At 49.1% G+C, this 17,490-nt stretch overlaps 1 protein-coding gene across 2 annotated transcripts in view; it reads right to left on the bottom strand.

Moving 5' to 3' along the window:
• HDGFL2 (HDGF like 2) overlaps nucleotides 1-17,490 on the bottom strand; it is a 30,707-nt gene that overhangs the window by 1,530 nt on the left and 11,687 nt on the right. The window contains exons 4-14 of one of the 2 annotated variants that reach the window (XM_003421900.4): nucleotides 8,730-8,930; nucleotides 6,310-6,426; nucleotides 6,138-6,209; nucleotides 4,296-4,452; nucleotides 4,133-4,208; nucleotides 3,727-4,042; nucleotides 2,266-2,369; nucleotides 1,253-1,326; nucleotides 943-1,013; nucleotides 543-644; nucleotides 120-333 (exon numbers count right to left, since the gene is read on the bottom strand). In XM_003421900.4, coding sequence (XP_003421948.2) covers nucleotides 120-333; nucleotides 543-644; nucleotides 943-1,013; nucleotides 1,253-1,326; nucleotides 2,266-2,369; nucleotides 3,727-4,042; nucleotides 4,133-4,208; nucleotides 4,296-4,452; nucleotides 6,138-6,209; nucleotides 6,310-6,426; nucleotides 8,730-8,930 — 1,504 coding nt within the window. The remainder of the gene's footprint in view (nucleotides 1-119; nucleotides 334-542; nucleotides 645-942; nucleotides 1,014-1,252; nucleotides 1,327-2,265; nucleotides 2,370-3,726; nucleotides 4,043-4,132; nucleotides 4,209-4,295; nucleotides 4,453-6,137; nucleotides 6,210-6,309; nucleotides 6,427-8,729; nucleotides 8,931-17,490) is intronic. The other variant, XM_064280321.1, reaches the window with a different exon arrangement.

Below are 17,490 nucleotides of genomic sequence, written 5' to 3'. Positions count from 1 at the left end.
CAGAGCCCACTGGCCAGGGTGGGAAAAGCTGAGCCGAGCCTCTCCCGAGAATCCCCTTCTAGAAAGGTACCCTGCTGCCTTAGCCCACGAGCGCTGAAGACTGGAGACTGTGTTCTCACCGGTGCCCGGCTCGTCCTCCGCCTTCTCCTTGGGCGCCTCCTCTCCAGCCAGTGGCTCCTCGGCCCTCTCCACCTCAGCCTTTTCCTTCTCCGCCCCCGCTCGGGTGGCTTTCTGGATGGCCTCGATCTTGGGGCCCAGCACCCGCGACTTGAGCCGTGTGTAGACCTCTGCCGCCTTCTCCATCACCTCCTTGTTGGCTTTGTAGCGGCGAATCTGGCCACGGAGAGGCCTGGCTCAGGAAGTGCAGCAGGCCTAACCCCGCCCCCCGCCTGAGCCCCCATAGATGCTGCCCCTGCAGTGCTCTCCTTAAGAGATGCCCTCCAGGGACTGGCAGTTCTACCCGGCCACTCTCATCCTCGAGGACCCCAGGCTGACGCCTCACCAGGCTGGCAGCCCCTTTCATCTCTGCACTCCTGCTGTACCTTCTTCAGCGTGGCCACCACGTCCGTGTTCTTTTGGAGGATCTGAGACGTCACCTGCAGCGTCCCCAGCTCCTCCAGTGCATTGAGACATCGTTTCACGTCCTGTGGGCAGGGAGGGCGGGAAGGGACAGCGCCTGCTGAGGGGCCTCGTGACAGGAGAGCAGGACCCCACAGCACCAGGCTGCCTCCTCCAGACGGATGACAGAGCCAGGGGATAGGTGGAAGGGACCCACCTGTGGCACCACCTGATGGGGAAGCCGGGGCTGACCCCGCCCACCTGCCTGTGGAGCCTGCACTCCCAGTGCCCTGCCTGGGCCTCAGTTTCCAAAGACTTCTAAGGGCTGCCAGGCACGAGGTGGCGAAGGGGGCCTCCAGCGCCACAGCCCTGCAATGGCCTTACCGGGTTGTCGACTTTCAGCGCAAACTTGATCTCGCTGTGCAGTTTCTGCAGCTTCTCCTCCACGGTAGGCTCTGTGGGCGCAAGAGTGCATGAGGGGCGTGAGCAGGGCAGCGCCAGACCACAGGGCCCCGATGGAGGAGAAGGGCTGACCTGCCGACCTGTCCACCGCCAGGCCCAGCTCCGCCTTATACACACACACACCCTACCTGTGGCTGGGGGCCTGGCCAAGCCCACGCTGCCTCTAGCATCACCAATCTGAACTCTGGCCTCCCCCCACGTCTCTGATTGACCCCTGCGTGGCCCCCCTCACCTTTCTTCTTCTCAACCTTCCTGTCGGGTGGTAACACCTCGGACCTCTTCCGGGTTCGCTCCACCTTCAGGGGCCTGCAGAGAGCGCATCCCCTTAGGTCCCAACCAACAGGGCCTGGCCACCGCCAACCCCTCCACCACTAAGGGACCAGGGGCCTGTGGGAAGGGGGCGCACCATCTTCAGGAGGCCCTAGAAGTAGGGTTTGTGGAGGGTCAAGGTGCTGGTCTAGGTCAAGGGCAGTGCCCAAGGGGAGGCCTGCACCTCCTTTCTCTGGTTCCTACGAGCAAACCAGGGGAGATGTAGGGCTCTTTCTTCACATGTGGCTGAGGACTAATTACTCAAACCCCAGTAAGTACGTTATTAACAGACAATGAGACAGGGCACTCCTGAGTGACAATAGCTCATCAGGCCCGACTGGGGTCCCTGACGGCTCCTGCTCTATGCTCTGCCACGCTGGCCGGCTGATGCCACGCTGCCACGCTCCGGCAGGGCAGGCACGTCACTCAGTGGCTGGGATTCTGCTTGGTAAGTAGGTTGGGACTGGGTGCTGTCCCCCCACATCCTGGGCCTCAGACTTAAAAAAGTCTGAGAATGCTGATCTAGGGCAGGGTGTCTCCACCTTGGCACAACTCACATGGGGGCCGGGTCCTTCTCTGGGGTGGGGTGCCCTGGACGGTGTAAGGTGTTGAGCAGTGTTCCTGGCCTCCACCCATTCGATGCCAGTAGCACTCTCCCAGTTGTGACACCCACAAATGTCCCCAGACATCGCCCAGTGGGGGGCAGTCTCCCCCTAGATGAGAGCCACTGCTCTAGCGAAGGGCCCCAGTCTGGAGCAGGGCTTCCTTCACAGCCTGATGGGGCCCAAGGAACCGGAAGCTTCCACCAGATCTGGCTCCAGGGTTGAATTCAGAAGCCGGTCCATCCATCAGGGGTGATGGACCCCAGGGAGGCTGGGAATCCCAGGGACAGGAGGGACCGGGGAGCCACGGGAAGAGGGGCAGCTTGGGGCTTACTTAGCTCGGGTCTTCTCCTCTGGACGCCCTCTCTTCTCCTTCTGGCTGGGTTTCCTCGCAGGCTCGATGGTCTGTGGCTGCAACTTCTTAGCGGATTTCTTCACCTGCAACAGTGGAGGCGAGGAGGGGCTGGGGGACCGGGAAGAGACCCCCCCAGACACGGTCCCGCTCAGAGGCAGTGTTCTCGACACTCCCTGCCACCATGTTCTAATTGCCTGGAAGTGCTAGGGTAAGAGTAGGGCAGGGCGGCATGGCAACACAGACCCCAGGGCCCATGCCCAGCCAGGAGCATCCCTGGAAGCACCTCGGGGTCTGAAGTGCAAGCCTCTGCCCAGCAGAGGGAGCTGGAACCCTTGGCCCCCAGGCTTCCCGGGGTTGGGAGTTATGACGGGGAGAGAAGGGGGGCACTCTGCCTGCTTCCCTAGTAAGTGGAGGCCCTGGCTCAGGGATTGCCACTGTGTGGCAGTGCTGAGCACAGGCTAGAAAGTCATGGGCCTGAAGGTCACCCTCTGGGTTTAGGCCAGACTGCAAGTGTAGTGAGGGTGGAGAACACAACAGACTCTGTGGGCCCACAGAGCCTAGGTCAGAGCCACCAGAGGGCCCGCGCGAGCATCAGAGTCAGGGCCTGCCCCTCTGCTCACAGCCCTCCAGGGTAACCGCTTCCCTTGAGCAAAAGTCCAAGTCCTCCCTGTGGCCCACAGGGCCCTGCACGACCTGCCCTGTCCTCTTCCTGCCCTGCTCTCCTCCTCTCTCCCCCTCGCTCACTCTGCTCCAGCAACACAGGCCTCCTCGCTGTTCTTCCAACGCACCAGACACAGGCCTGCCCCAGGCCTCTGCACGGGCTGTGCCCTCTGCCTGGAAGGCTCTTCCCCACATGGCCTCACAGGTCACACCTCACTTCATCCAGATGCTTACCCTAAATGTCACCTTCTCAAGTGGGGCCTTCAGGGTCTACCCTCCTACTCCCTGTCTCCGTGTCCCCCTCCTTAGCGCGAACGCTCTCAAATACACCACGGCTTATACTCCTGTCTCTCCTCAGGGCAGGGGCTTCTGGGTTTCGTTTATTATTGCCCTGCTATACCCTGAGCACCTAGAATGGAGCCTAGTACACAGTGGGTGCTCAACAAAAGCAGAAAAACCAAACCAGTTGCCATAAAGTCAGTCCCGACTCTTCGCGACCCTGTGTGTGCAGAGTAGAACCACTCCACAGGGTTTTCACGGCTGTGACCTTTCAGAAGCAAACTGCCAGGCCTTTCTTCTAAGGCACCTCTGGATGGGTTCGAATCACCAACCTTTCGGCCAGTAGTCGAGCCCGTAACTGTGCCACCTGGGCCCTCCCAGGTGTTGAACAAAGAGGCAGCCTTACTGAAAAGTGCAACAACAGGGTGGGCACCAGGGAGAAGCCTTGTGGCTGTCACCCACCTCCCAGGCCCCCGGACTTTCCACCAAGACTGCACACACCTCCCTGTCCAGTCCGCCCTCAGGCTCCGAGTCGGACGAGGATGGAGGACCACGCGCTCGGCCCCGCCCGCGGCCACGCTTCTTGACAGGCCCGTCCTCCTCCCGGAGCTCGTCACCGCTGCTGTCACTGGCCCCGCTGCGGGGGGCGTCCTCGCGCTCGGCCCGCTCGCGCCGCCGCTCCTTCTCTTCCTTCTCCTGCTCGCGCAGCCGCCGCAGCTCCTCCTGCTGCTCCCGCCGCCGCTTCTCCTCCAGCTCGCGGCGCCGCTCCTCATCTCGGCGCTTCCACTCGCTGATGCGGTCCACCTCGTCACTGTCACTGCGGGCAGCAGGGGCGGGTGAGGGGAGGCGGACGGGCCGCCCGGGGGCTGTGGCCCGGCCATGAGTGGCCCTGGGCCCCGACACCCACCTGTCACTGCTTGAGCTGGATGGGGGCCGCTCGAGCTTCGGCTTCCGGCCGCGGGGCTTTGGGGGCGGCTTCTCGGCTACAGAGAGACAAAGAGCGGTGACCACCGTCTTCCTTGGGGGTGAAGTTTCCGGAGTGACCAGGGGGCCGTGCTGGGAACCCCTACCTGGCTTCCTGCCCCGCGGAGGTTTCTTCACAGACATGTCTGAGTCAGAGGAGGAAGGAGAGGAGGAGGAGGACGCGGACCTGGCCACCACTAAAGGCTCGTCCTTGGGCCCGTCTGAGTCGGCTTTGGAGTCGGAGTCAGAGGCTGAGGCCACCTTCTGGGGAGAGGCCGTGAAGGGACGGCCGGGGCGTCACAGAAGCAAGTGAGCCTATCGCCGCTGCTCCCTTACCTGTCCCCAACGCCCTCCATCCAGTGCCTCTTCAAGGCTGAGCAATGCCCCCTCCCACCCGACCCACTCAAATGTCGTAGGATCCCCTATGTTTCGGCTAAATCACGGGAAGGGTACTTCATGCAACTGCCTGATCAAGATCAAGGTGCTTCACCTGCCCGGCCTGGGCCCCTTTCCTTGTCTGTGAAGTGGGGTGTCCTATTAGAGCCACAGTTTTCGCCTCGATTTTTTCCCCCTAAATTTTATTTATTTTGTTGTTGTTGAGAATACACATAGCAATACACGCCGCAATTCAACCATTTCTACACGTACGATTCAGTGACACTGATCAGTGTTCCAGTTGTGCAACCATCCCCAAGCACCTTTACTGAGCTGTCTCCCGACTCACACACACTCACTGCCCCTAAGCCTCCTATCTGATCTTTGCAGCTGCTGCTGTCAGTTTGATCCCACAGAAACCGTTCTTAAAGAGCATAACACTCAAGGCAGACATTCCTCACTAACTTAGCCTAAATTACTGCTCAGTCTCAAGGTGACCTCAGGGAGTGTTTTTTGTTAAAGGTTTCAAGGTTATCTCAGGGCAACGGTGTCAGGGATTCATCCAGCCTCCGTGGCTCCAGAAAGTCTAGAATCCATGAGAATCTGAAATTCTGCTCTGCATTTCCCCCTTTTTGATCAGGATTCCTCTATGGAATCTTTGATGGAAATGTTCAGTAATGGTAGCCGGGCACCATCCAGTTCTCCTGGTCTCGTGGCAAACGAGGCAGTTGTTCCTGGAGCCAGTTAGCCACACATTCCCTGTCCTCCTCCTGTTCCTGACTCCCCTCCCTCCTCTGTTGCTCCAGGTGAATGGAGAACAATTGTGCCCTGGATGGCCGCCTGCAAGCCTGTAAGACCGCAGGCCCTAAGCAAGGAACTAGGAGGGAGAACAGAAGCACGGAACACACTACTAGGCCAGTTAACTGGGGTGTCCCCTGAGACCATGACCCTCAACCTCCAAATCAAGGAACCAAATCCCATGAGGTGTTTGGTTGTACATAAGCAGCCTCAGCAGCTACTCCTTTTTTGTTGTTCTTGTAAATACAACTTTTTACAGGTGTACAACTTACCGACAGTAATTAAAATACCACACCCTTACAAAAATGACACCGCCTTCTGCGTGTCTGCCAACCGCGCCCTACCTCCACGGGGCACTCTCGTAATCAACTCCGTCTTCCTAATATCTTGCACGGAGGTCCCACTAGACGAGCTGATCTTCTCTCCTGCCTTTAGCCCCAAAACTCTGCTGTCCCCATGGTGTACACACACATACACACGCACACACATACACACAACCCTCAAGACGGCCCCAGTCCCCTATGCCAGTACTCCAGAACACTGTTTCCCCAGGCAGCCTGAGAGCCCTGCTCCCAGAGAGGTGCCTGGCAGATAGGAGTGCTCAGAAACTGCGGGATGCTGCAGTCAGCAAGCAGGCCCATCTGTGGCCCAGGCCCCACCTGGGCCCAAGAGAAGCTGGCTCGAGACCCGTGGACGGTAGCCGGGGACTGTGGTGAGAAGCCTTTAGGGGTCATCCAGAGGTGGGTATGGAAAAGGCAAAACAGAACAGCCCCTACCTTTTTCTTTCTTCCTCCAACAGGGCCACGCCGTGGGGCCCGAGCCACGGCCTTCTTCTCAGGAGTGAAGTCCTGGGTGGAGGAAGGCAGCAAGATGTGGGACGTGTAGGCTGGCACCATCAGGCTCTTGCCAGGCTCCCCCTGCCCCCCAGGGATGTGCCCACCTGCTCACCTGGTCACTGGTCTTCTCAGACTCGGACGAGCTTTCTGAGTTCTCCTCTTCGGAGGGGGACACGCTGGCTTGGTCCAGATCGCTGGAGGCCTTCCGGGATCGTTTCGGCACTGCCATCTGGAAGGGGGCGGCCCAGACGCATCAGTGGGTGGGAAGCCTGGGTTCCAGGCACAGCCTTCTCCTGCCAGGGCGGGCAGCCTCCCACCTGGCCACTCACAGCCTGGGCTAGAACTGGGGTCTTTGAACCTTTCCGGGGCCAGGGACCACATGGAAAGTCTGAGAAGAACCATGGATCATTCCCAAAACACACACACACACAAATACACAGATTCTGGAACGAGCTAGAGGTAGCGACTGCATACTAACAACAACCAGCTGCTGTCAACTCCGACTCACGGCGACCCCGTGTGTGTCAGAGTAGAACTGTGCCCCACGGGGTTTTCAATGGCTGATTTCTCAATGGTGGATCGCCAGGCCTTTCTTCTGAGGTGCTTCTGGGTAGACTTGAACAGCCAACCTTTTGGTTAACAGCAGAGTGCTTAACCATGTGCAGCACCCAGAAACTCCCATGACGTAATATTAAGTGGGAAAAAAAATGAGACACACGTTGCATGTATATACTGTCAATTCTGTCAGTTACACACTTGTGTGCGTGCATGTGGACATGCAGATGCCCCATGTGGGCTCACCGAGACCACGAAGATATACAACAGCACGTTAAGAGTCCTTGGCTCAGAACCGCCCCCTCCCCACAATATGGGTATTTTTCACTAGTTTTCTTGTATTTTTTCATCTTCTGACTTATCGATCACGAACATGGCTTATTACAAGTGGAAACAAGAGCAAATGTCATTTTAAAAAAACAATAAAAAGAATGCCTTACTCTACCAAAAGAATTTGTTGATCTGCCCTGCTCCTTTCCTGATCCCAAATATTTAGAAGCTGTCAAAGGCAGGGGAAAGAATACACTTGAGAAAGTTGAGAACACACGTACACAGGAAAACTTGTACACAGGGTTTGTAGTGGCGTCATTCATAACAGCCAAAAGGGTGGAAACAACTCAAGTGCCCATCAACTGTTAGATGGGTAAACAACCCATGGTCTAACCGTACAACGGAATATAGTTCAGCTAGGAGGATGAATGAATGAAGTGTCTGTCAGCTGTTAGACAGGTGAACAACCCGTGGTCGATCCGTATAACGGAATATGGTCCAGCTAGAAGGATGAATGAAGTGTCCGTCAGCTGTTAGATGGGTGAACAACCCATGGTCGATCCGTACAACCAAACATAGTTCAGCTAGAAGGATGAATGAAGTGTCCGTCAGCTGTTAGATGGGTGAACAACCCATGGTCGATCCGTACAACCAAACATAGTTCAGCTAGAAGGATGAATGAAGTGTCCGTCAGCTGTTAGATCGGTGAACAACCCCTGGTCTATCCGTACAATGGAATATAGTTCAGCTAGGAGGATGATGAAGTGTCTGTCAGCTGTTAGACGGGTAAACAACCCGTGGTCGATCCGTACAACGGAACATGGTTCAGCTAGGAGGATGAATGAAGTGTCCGTCAGCTGTTAGATGGGTGAACAACCCATGGTCTATCCGTACAATGGAATATAGTTCAGCTAGGAGGATGAGTGAAGTGTCTGTCAGCTGTTAGATCAGTGAACAAACCCTGGTCTATCTGTACAATGGAATATAGTTCAGCTAGGAGGATGAATGAAGTGTCCGTCAGCTGTTAGAGGGGTGAACAACCCGTGGTCGATCCGCACAATGGACCGTGGTTCAGCTAGGAGGATGAATGAATGAAGTGTCCATCAGCTGTTAGACGGGTGAACAACCCGTGGTCGGTCCATACAACGGAACATGGTTCAGCTAGGAGGATGAATGAAGCGTCCGTCAGCTGTTAGATGGGTGAACAACCCGTGGTCGATCGCACAACAGACCATGGTTCAGCTAGGAGGATGAAGGAACGAAGCACCGATACATACTATATGTGGATGAACCTTGAAAACATTATGCTCAGTAAAAAAGCCGGTCACAAAGGACCACATATTGTATGATTTCACTTATATGAAATGTCCAGAACAGGCAAATCTGTGGAGACAGAGAGTGGCTCAGTCATTGCCTAGGGCCTGGAGGCAGCAGGGAATGGGGAGTGGGTGCTGATGGGCACGGGGTGGTGACAATGTTCCGGAACTAGAGAGTGGCAGTAGGTTTTTCCACACTCAAAAAGACTGCACAGTTGTGAAAGCATGAGTTTTATGATACGTAAATTAATAGCACAATTTTTAAAAATGCATGTTAAAAAAAAAAAGGAAACGAGGGAGAGGCAGGCTGCTGGACAAGACTGTAGGGTACAAGAAGGCAGGGCCAGGCCTCACTGGGTGCCTCACCGGCCCCCAAAAACCCTTCACCTACCTTCAATGCCGAGGCCTTCCGCTTCAGGCCACTGTTGTCACTGCTCTTGTCTGAGTCCGAGTCACTCTCCATCCTGTCGCTGGCGGCAGCAGTGGTCACAGCAGTGACGGCCATGGCCCCCCGGGCCCCAGTGTCCTCGTCGGCGTCACTCCCGCCCGCGGGGTCGGCGTCAGGGGCCTCACTGTCTGAGGAACTCACAGGCTGAGGAGCAGAGAACGCATGTCAACGCGGAGTTCAGATAGCAACCCAGAGGGCAGCACCCACCGGCTTTACAAACGGGGGAAACCAAGGTCTGCGAGTGCGATGGAACCGTGGGGGGAGGGGAGAGTGGTGCTGGGGTGGGGCTGCAGGATGGCTGGTCCAGCTCTGCCACGATTGGGCTTAGGCCGCGGGCATGTGATTTAAACCTCCCTGTGCCTGTTTCCACATGTGCTTGCCGTGGTCACACGCAGTGTGAGGAGGTGCCACGACAGCTCCCCGAGTGTGGAAGTGCTGCTCTGACCCAGCACGGCCCTGTCTAACCTAAAATCTCAACAAGCTCTTTCCTAAATGACTGATATTGAGAGAGATAGAGACAGAGATTTTAAAAAGTTTCAAGTCCATTGACTGATGACTGGATAAACACGATGTGGTCCATCCATACAATGGGATAGTAAACCAGCTGCCGCCAAGGCGACTCATGGTGACCCTGCGCATCAGAGCAGAGCTGAGCTTCCACAGGGTTTTTAATAGTTGATTTCTCAGAAGTATGTTGCCAGGCCTTTCTTCTGAGGTGTATGAGTGGACTCAAACTGCCAGCCTTGTGGTCAGTAGTCGAGCCTGTTAACCATTTGCACCACCATTATTCAGCCATAAAAAGAAATGAAATCCTCATCAAAATGACAGCACTAAACTCATACCTATCCATAATTACGCTGAATGTAAATGGACTAAATGCACCAATAAAAAGACAGAGAGTGGCAGAATGGATAAAAAAACACAATCTGTCTATATGCTGCCTATAAGAGACACACCTTAGACTTAGAGACACAGGCAAACTAAAACTCAAAGGATGGAAAAAAATATACCAAGCAAACAACAATCAAAAAAGAGCAGAAGTGGCAATATTAACTTCTGACAAAATAGGCTTTAAAGTTAAATCCACCACAAAGGATAAGGAAGGACACTATATAATGACTGAAAGGACATTATACCAAGAGGATATAACCATATTAAATATTTATGTACCCAATGACAGGGCTGCAAGATACATAAAACAAACTCTAACAGCACTGAAAAGTGAGATAGACAGCTCCACAATTACAGTAGGAAACTTCAACACACCACCTTCAGTGAAGGACAGGACATCCAGAAAGAAAGACAATAAAGACACGGAAGATCTAAACGCCACAATCAACCAACTTGACCTCATAGACACATACAAAATGCTCCTTTCTTTTCTTGTGCACATAGAACATTCTCTAGAATAGACCACATATTAGGTCATAGAGCAAGTCTTGGCAGAATCCAAAACATGGAAATATTACAAAGCCATCTTCTCTGACCCTAAGTCCATAAAAGTAGAAATCAGTAACAGAAAAAGCAGGGAAAAGAAATCAAACACTTGGAAACTGAACAATACCCCGCTCAGAAAAGACTGGGTTATAGAAGACATTAAGGATGGAATAAAGAAATTCATAGAATCTAATGACAATGAAAACATTTCCTATCAGAACCTTTGGGACTCAGAAAAACCAGTGCTCAGAGGCCAATTTATATCAATAAATGCACACATCGAAAAAGAAGAAAGGGCCAAAATCAAAGAATTATCCCTACAACTTGAACAAATAGAAAGAGAACAACAAAAGAAACCCTCAGACACCAGAAGAAAGAAAATAATAAAAATTAGAGCAGAATTAAATGAAATAGAGAACAGAAAAACAACTGAAAGAATTAACAAGACCAAAAGCTGGTTCTCTGAAAAAAATTAATAAAATTGATAAACCATTGGCCAAACTGACAAAAGAAAAACAGGAAAGGAAGCAAATAACTCAAATAAGAAATGAGATGGGCAATATTACAACAGACCCAACTGACATAAAAAGAATCATATCAGATTACTATGAAAAACTGTACTCTTAACAAATTTGAAAACCTAGAAGAAATGGATGAATTCCTAGAAACATACTACCTACCTAAACCTACCTGCCTAAGTTGTATTCTATCCTATAGGGTCGCTATGAGTCAGAATCAACTTGACGGCACCAGGTTGTTTGGATTAAACTAACACAAACAGAGCTAAAAAAAAAGAACAACTAAATAAACCCATAACAAAAGAAAACATTGGAAAGGGAATCAAAAAACTCCCAACAAAAAAAAAGCCCTGGCCCAGTGGGCTTCACTGCAGAGTTCTACCAAACTTTGAAAAGAGTTAACACCACTACTACTTAAGATATTTCGGAGCATAGAAAAGGACGGAATACTTCCAAACTCATTCTAGCATATCCCTGATACCAAAAACAGGTAAAGACACCACAAAAAAAGGACAGAATACAACTTAGGCAGGTTACAGACCTATATCCCTCATAACTTAGAGGCAAAAATCCTCAACAAAATTCTAGCCAATAAAATTCAACAACATATCAAAGAAATAATTCACCATGACCAAGTGGGTTTCATACCAGGTACGCAGGGATGGTTCAACATTAGAAAAACAATGTAATCCCTCATATAAATAAAACAAAAGACAAGAACCACATGGTCTTATCAATTGATGCTGAAGAGGCATTAGTCAAAGTTCAACACCAATTCATGACACAAACTCTCGACAAAATAGGAATCTAAGGAAAATTCCTTGACATGATAAAGGGCATTTATATAAAGCCAACAGCCAACATCGTCCTAAATGGAACCTGAAAGCATTCCCCTTGAGATTGGGAGCCAGACAAGGATGCCCTTTATCATCACTCTTAATTCAACATGGTGCTGGAAATCCTAGCCAGAGCAATTAGGCTAGATGAAGACATAACGGGCACCCAGATTGGTACAGAAGAAGTAAAACTATCTCTATTTGCAGATAACATGATCTCATACACAGAAAACCCCAAAGAATCCTCAAGAAAACTACTGAAACTAATAGAAGAGCTCAACAGAGTATCAGGATATAAAGCAAACCTACAAAAATCAGTTGGATTCCTCTACACCAACAAAAAGAACATCGAAGAGGAAATCACCAAATCAGTACCATTTACAGTAGTCCCCAAGAACATAAAATACTTAGGAATAAATCTTACCAGAGACGTAAAAGACCTATACAAAGAAAACTACAAGGCACTACTGCAAGAAACCAAAAGAGACCTACATTTCTATTCTACCAAAAGCCATCTATAGATACAATGCAATTCCGATCCAAATTCTAACAACATTTTTTAACGAGATGGAGAAACAAATCACCAGCTTCATATGGACGGGAAAGAGGCCCTGGATAAGTAAAGCATTACTGAAAAAGAAGAACAAAGTGGGAGGCCTCACACTCTCTGATTTTAGAACCTCTTATACCGCCACAGTAGTCAAAACAGCCTGGTACTGGCACAACAACAGACACACAGACCAGTGGAACAGAATTGAGAATCCAGACATAAATCTATCCACATATGGGCAGCTGTTATTTGACAAAGGCCCAAAGTCAGTTAAATGGGGAAAAGACAGTCTTTTCAACAAATGGTGCTGGCTATCCATCTGCAAAAAAATTAAACAAGACCCATACCTCACTCCATGCACAAAAACGAACTCAAAATGGACCGAAGACCTAAATATAAAATCTAAAACGATAAAGATGATGGAAAAAAAAAATAGGGACAATGCCAGGAGCCCTAATACATGGCATAAACAGTATACAAAACATTACTAACAATGCACAAATACCAGAATAGAAACCAGATAACTGGGAGCTCCTAAAAATCAAACACCTATGCCCATCCAAAGACTTCACCAAAAGAGTAAAAAGATTATCTACAGACTGGGAAAAAGTTTTCAGCTATGACATTTCCGATCAGCGTCTGAGCTCTAAAATCTACAAGATACTGCAAAAACTCAACTACAAAAAGACAAATAACCCAATTAAAAAACGGGCAAAGGATATGAACAGGCACTTCACTAAAGATATTCAGGTAACTAACAGAAACATGAGAAAATGCTCACGATCATTAGCGGTTACAGAAATGCAAATCAAAACTGCAATAAGATTCCATCTCACTTCAACAAGGCTGGCATTAATCCAAAACACACAAAATAATAAATGTTGGAGAGGCTGTGGAGAGACTGGAGCACTTATACACTGCTGGTGGGAATGTAAAAAGGGACCAGCACTTTGGGAATTGATTTGGCGCTTCCTTAAAAAACTAGAACCACCATACGATCAGCAATCCCACTCCTTGGAATATACCCTAGGAAAGTAAGAGCCTTCACACGAACACATATATGCACACCCATGATCATTGCCCCCCACGTGTCTGTCAGTTTGTCATACTGTAGAGGCCTGCGTGTTGCCGTGATGCTGGAAACTATGCCACCGGTATTCAGATACCAGCAGGGTCACCCACGGAGGACAGGTTTCAGCTGAGCTTCCAGACTAAGACAGACTAGGAAGAAGGACCCAGCAGTCTACTTCGGAAAAGCATTAGCCAGTGAAAACCTTATGAATAGCAGCGGAACATTGTCTGATATAGTGCTGGAAGATGAGCCCCCCAGGCTGGAAGGCACTCAAAAGATGACTGGGGAAGAGCTGCCTCCTCAAAGTAGAGTCGACCTTAATGATATGGATGGAGTAAAGCTTTCAGGACCTTCATTCGCTGATGTCGCATGACTCAAAATGAGGAGAAACACCTGCAAACATCCATTAATAATCAGGACCTGGAATGTACGATGCACGAACCTAGGAAAATTAGAAATCATCAAAAATGAAATGGAACACATAAACATTGATATCCTAGGCGTTAGTGAGCTGAAATGGACTGGTATTGGCCATTCTGAATCAGACAATCATATAGTCTACTGTGCTGGGAATGACAACTCGAAGAGGAATGGTGTTGCAGTCATCGTCAAAAAGAACCTTTCAAGATCTATCCTGAAGTACAACGCTGTCAGTGATAGGATAATATCCATATGCCTACAAGGAAGACCAGTTAATACGACTATTATTCAAATTTACGCACCAACCACTAGGACCAAAGATGAAGAGATAGAAGATTTTTATGAGCTGCTGCAGTCTGAAATTGATTGAACATGCAATCAAGATGCATTGATAATCACTGGCGATTGGAATGCGAAAGTTGGAAACAAAGAAGAAGGCTCAGTAGTTGGAAACTATGGCCCTGGTGATAGAAACAATGCCAGAGATTGAATGATAGAATTTTGCAACACCAACAACTTCTTCATTGCAAATACCTTCTTTCACCAACATAAATGGCGACAATACACATGGACCTCGCCAGATGGAACACACAGAAATCAAACTGACTACATCTGTGGAAAGAGACGATGGAAAAGCTCAATATCATCAGTCAGAACAAGGCCAGGGGCCGACTGTGGAACAGACCATCAACTGCTCATATGCAAGTTCAAGAGAAACTGAAGAAAATCAGAGCAAGTCCACGAGAGACAAAATACAACCTTGAGTATATCCCACCTGAATTTAGAGACCATCTCAAGAATAGATTTGACGCATTGAACATTACTGACTGAAGACCAGACGAGTTGTGGAATGACATCAAGGACGTCATCCATGAAGAAAGCAAGAGGTCATTGAAAAGACAGGAAAGAAACAGAAGACCAAGAAGGATGTCAGGGGAGACTCTGAAACTTGCTCTCGAAAGTCAAGCAGCTAAAGCGAAAGGAAGAATTGATGAAGTAAAAGAACTGAAGATTTCAAAAGGCGGCTTGAGAAGACAAAGTAAAGTATTATAACGACATGTCCAAAGAGCTGGAGATGGAAAACCAAAATGGAAGAACGTGCTTGGCGTTTCTCAAGCTGAAAGAACTGAAGAAAAATTCAAGCCTCCAGTTGCAATAGTGAAGGATTCCATGGGGAAAATATTAAATGACGCAGGAAGCATCAAAAGAAGATGGAAGGAATACACAGAGTCATTATACCAAAAAGAATTAGTCGATGTTCAACCATTTCAAGAGGTGGCATATGATCAGGAACCGATGGTACTGAAGGAAGAAGTCCAAGCTGCTCTGAAGGCATTGGTGAAAAACCAGTTGAAATATCAATTGAGATGTTTCAACAAACAGATGCAGCGCTGGAGGTGCTCACTCGTCTATGCCAAGAAATATGGAAGACAGCTGCCTGGCCAACTGACTGGAAGAGATCCATATTTATGCCCATTCCCAAGAAAGGTGATCCAACCAAATGTGGAAATTATAGAACAATATCATTAATATCACAGGCGAGCAAAATTTTGCTGAAGATCATTCAAAAATGGCTGCAGCAGTATATCAACAGGGAACTGCCAGAAATTCAGGCCGGTTTCAGAAGAGGACGTGGAACCAGGGATATCATTGCTGATGTCAGATGGATCCTGGCTGAAAGCAGAGAATACCAGAAGGATGTTTAAAAAAAAAAAAGAAGGCTGTTTACCTGTGTTTTATTGACTATGCAAAGGCATTCGACTGTGTGGATCATAACAAATTATGGATAACACTGCAAAGAATGGGAATTCCAGAACACTTAATTGTGCTCATAAGGAACCTTTATATATATCAAGAGGCAGTTGTTCGGACAGAACAAGGGCGTACTGATTGGTTTAAAGTCAGGAAAGGTGTGTGTCAGGGTTGTATTCTTTCACCATACCTATTCAATCTGCATGCTGAGCAAATAATCCGAGAAGCTGGACTATATGAAGAAGAACGGGACATCAGGATTGGAGGAAGACTCATTAACAACCTGCGTTATGCAGATGACACAACCTTGCTTGCTGAAAGTGAAGAGGACTTTAAGCACTTACTGATGAAGATCAAAGACCACAGCCTTCAGTATGGATTACACCTCAACATAAAGAAAACAAAAATCCTCACAACTGGACCGATAAGCAACATCGAGACGAATGGAGAAAAGATTAAAGTTGTCAAGGATTTCGTTTTACTTGGATCCACAATCAACAGCCACGGAAGCAGCAGTTAAGAAATCAAAAGACGCATTGCATTGGGCAAATCTGCTGCAAAGGACCTCTTCAAAGTGTCGAAGAGCAAAGATGTCACCTTGAAGACTAAGGTGCGCCTGACCCAAGCCATGGTATTTTCAATCACATCATATGCATGTGAAAGCTGCCAAAGAAGAGTTGACACCTTTGAATTGTGGTGTTGGTGAAGAATATCGAATATACCACGGACTGCCAAAAGAACGAATAAATCTGTCTTGGAAGAAGTACATCCAGAATATTCCTTAGAAGCAAAGATGGTGAGACTGTGTTTTACACACTTTGGACATGTTGTCAGGAGGGATAAGTCCCTGGGAGAAGGACATCATGCTTGGCAGAGTACAGGGTCAGCGGAAAAGAAGAAGACCCTCAACAAGGTGGATTGACACAGTGGCTGCAACAATGAGCTCAAGCATAACAATGATTGTGAGGATGGCTCAGGACCGGGCAGTGTTTCGTTCTGTTGTGCACAGGGTCGCTATGAGTCGGAACCGACTCAACGGTACCTAACAAACGAACAAAGGAACAAACGATGTTCACTGCAGCACTGTTTACAATAGCAAAAAGATGGAAGCAACCATGGTGCCCATGAACAGATGAATGGATAAATAAATTATGGTATATTCACACAATGGAATACTACGCACCAATAAAGAACAATGATGAATCTGTGAAAAATTCATAACATGGAGGAATCTGGAAGGCGTTATGCCGAGTGAAATTAGTCAGCTGCAAAAGGGCAAACATTGTATGAGACCACTACTACAAGGACTCGTGAAATAGTTTAAATAGAGAATACTCTTTGATGGTTATGAGAGTGGGGAGGGAGGGAGGAATAGAGGTATTCACTAATTAGTAGACAAGAACTATTTTAGGTGAAGAGAAAGACAACACGCAACACAGAGAGGGCAGCACAAATGGACTAAACCAAAAGCCAAAGAAGTTTCCTGAATAAACTGAACGCTTCAAAGGCCAGCGTAGCATAGGTGGGGGTTTGGGGACATGGTTTCAGGGGACATCTAGGTCAATTGACATAATAAAATCTATTAAGAAAAACATTCTGCATCCCACTTTGAAGAGTGGCGGCTGGGGTCTTAAATGCTAGCAAGCGTCCATCTATGATGCATCAGTTGGTCTCAACCCACCTGGACCAAAGGAGAATGAAGAACACCAAAGATACAAGGTAAACGAGCCCAAGAGACAGTAAGGGCCACATAAACCAGCGACTACATCAGCCTGAGACCAGAAGAACTAGATGGTGCCCGGCTACAATCGATGACCGCCCTGACAGGGAACACAACAGAGAACTCCTGAGGGAGCAGGAGTGCAGTGGGATGCAGACCTCAAATTCTCATAGAGACCAGACTTAATGGTCTGAATGAGACTAGAAGGACCCCATGGTCCCCAGACCTTCCGTTAGCCCAAGACAGAAACCATTCCCAAAATCAACCCTTCAGGCAGGGATTAGACTGGACTATGGGATAGAAAATTATAGTGGTGAGGAGTGAGCTTCTTGGATCAAGTAGACACATGAAACTGTACGGGCAGTTTCTATCTGGAAGGGAGATGAGGGCAGAGGGGGA

This window comes from Loxodonta africana, chromosome 3 (genome assembly GCF_030014295.1).
Source record: "Loxodonta africana isolate mLoxAfr1 chromosome 3, mLoxAfr1.hap2, whole genome shotgun sequence".
Lineage (NCBI taxonomy): Eukaryota > Metazoa > Chordata > Mammalia > Proboscidea > Elephantidae > Loxodonta > Loxodonta africana.
Note: the sequence above shows the minus strand (reverse complement) of the source record. Positions and strands in the feature narration are given on the sequence as shown.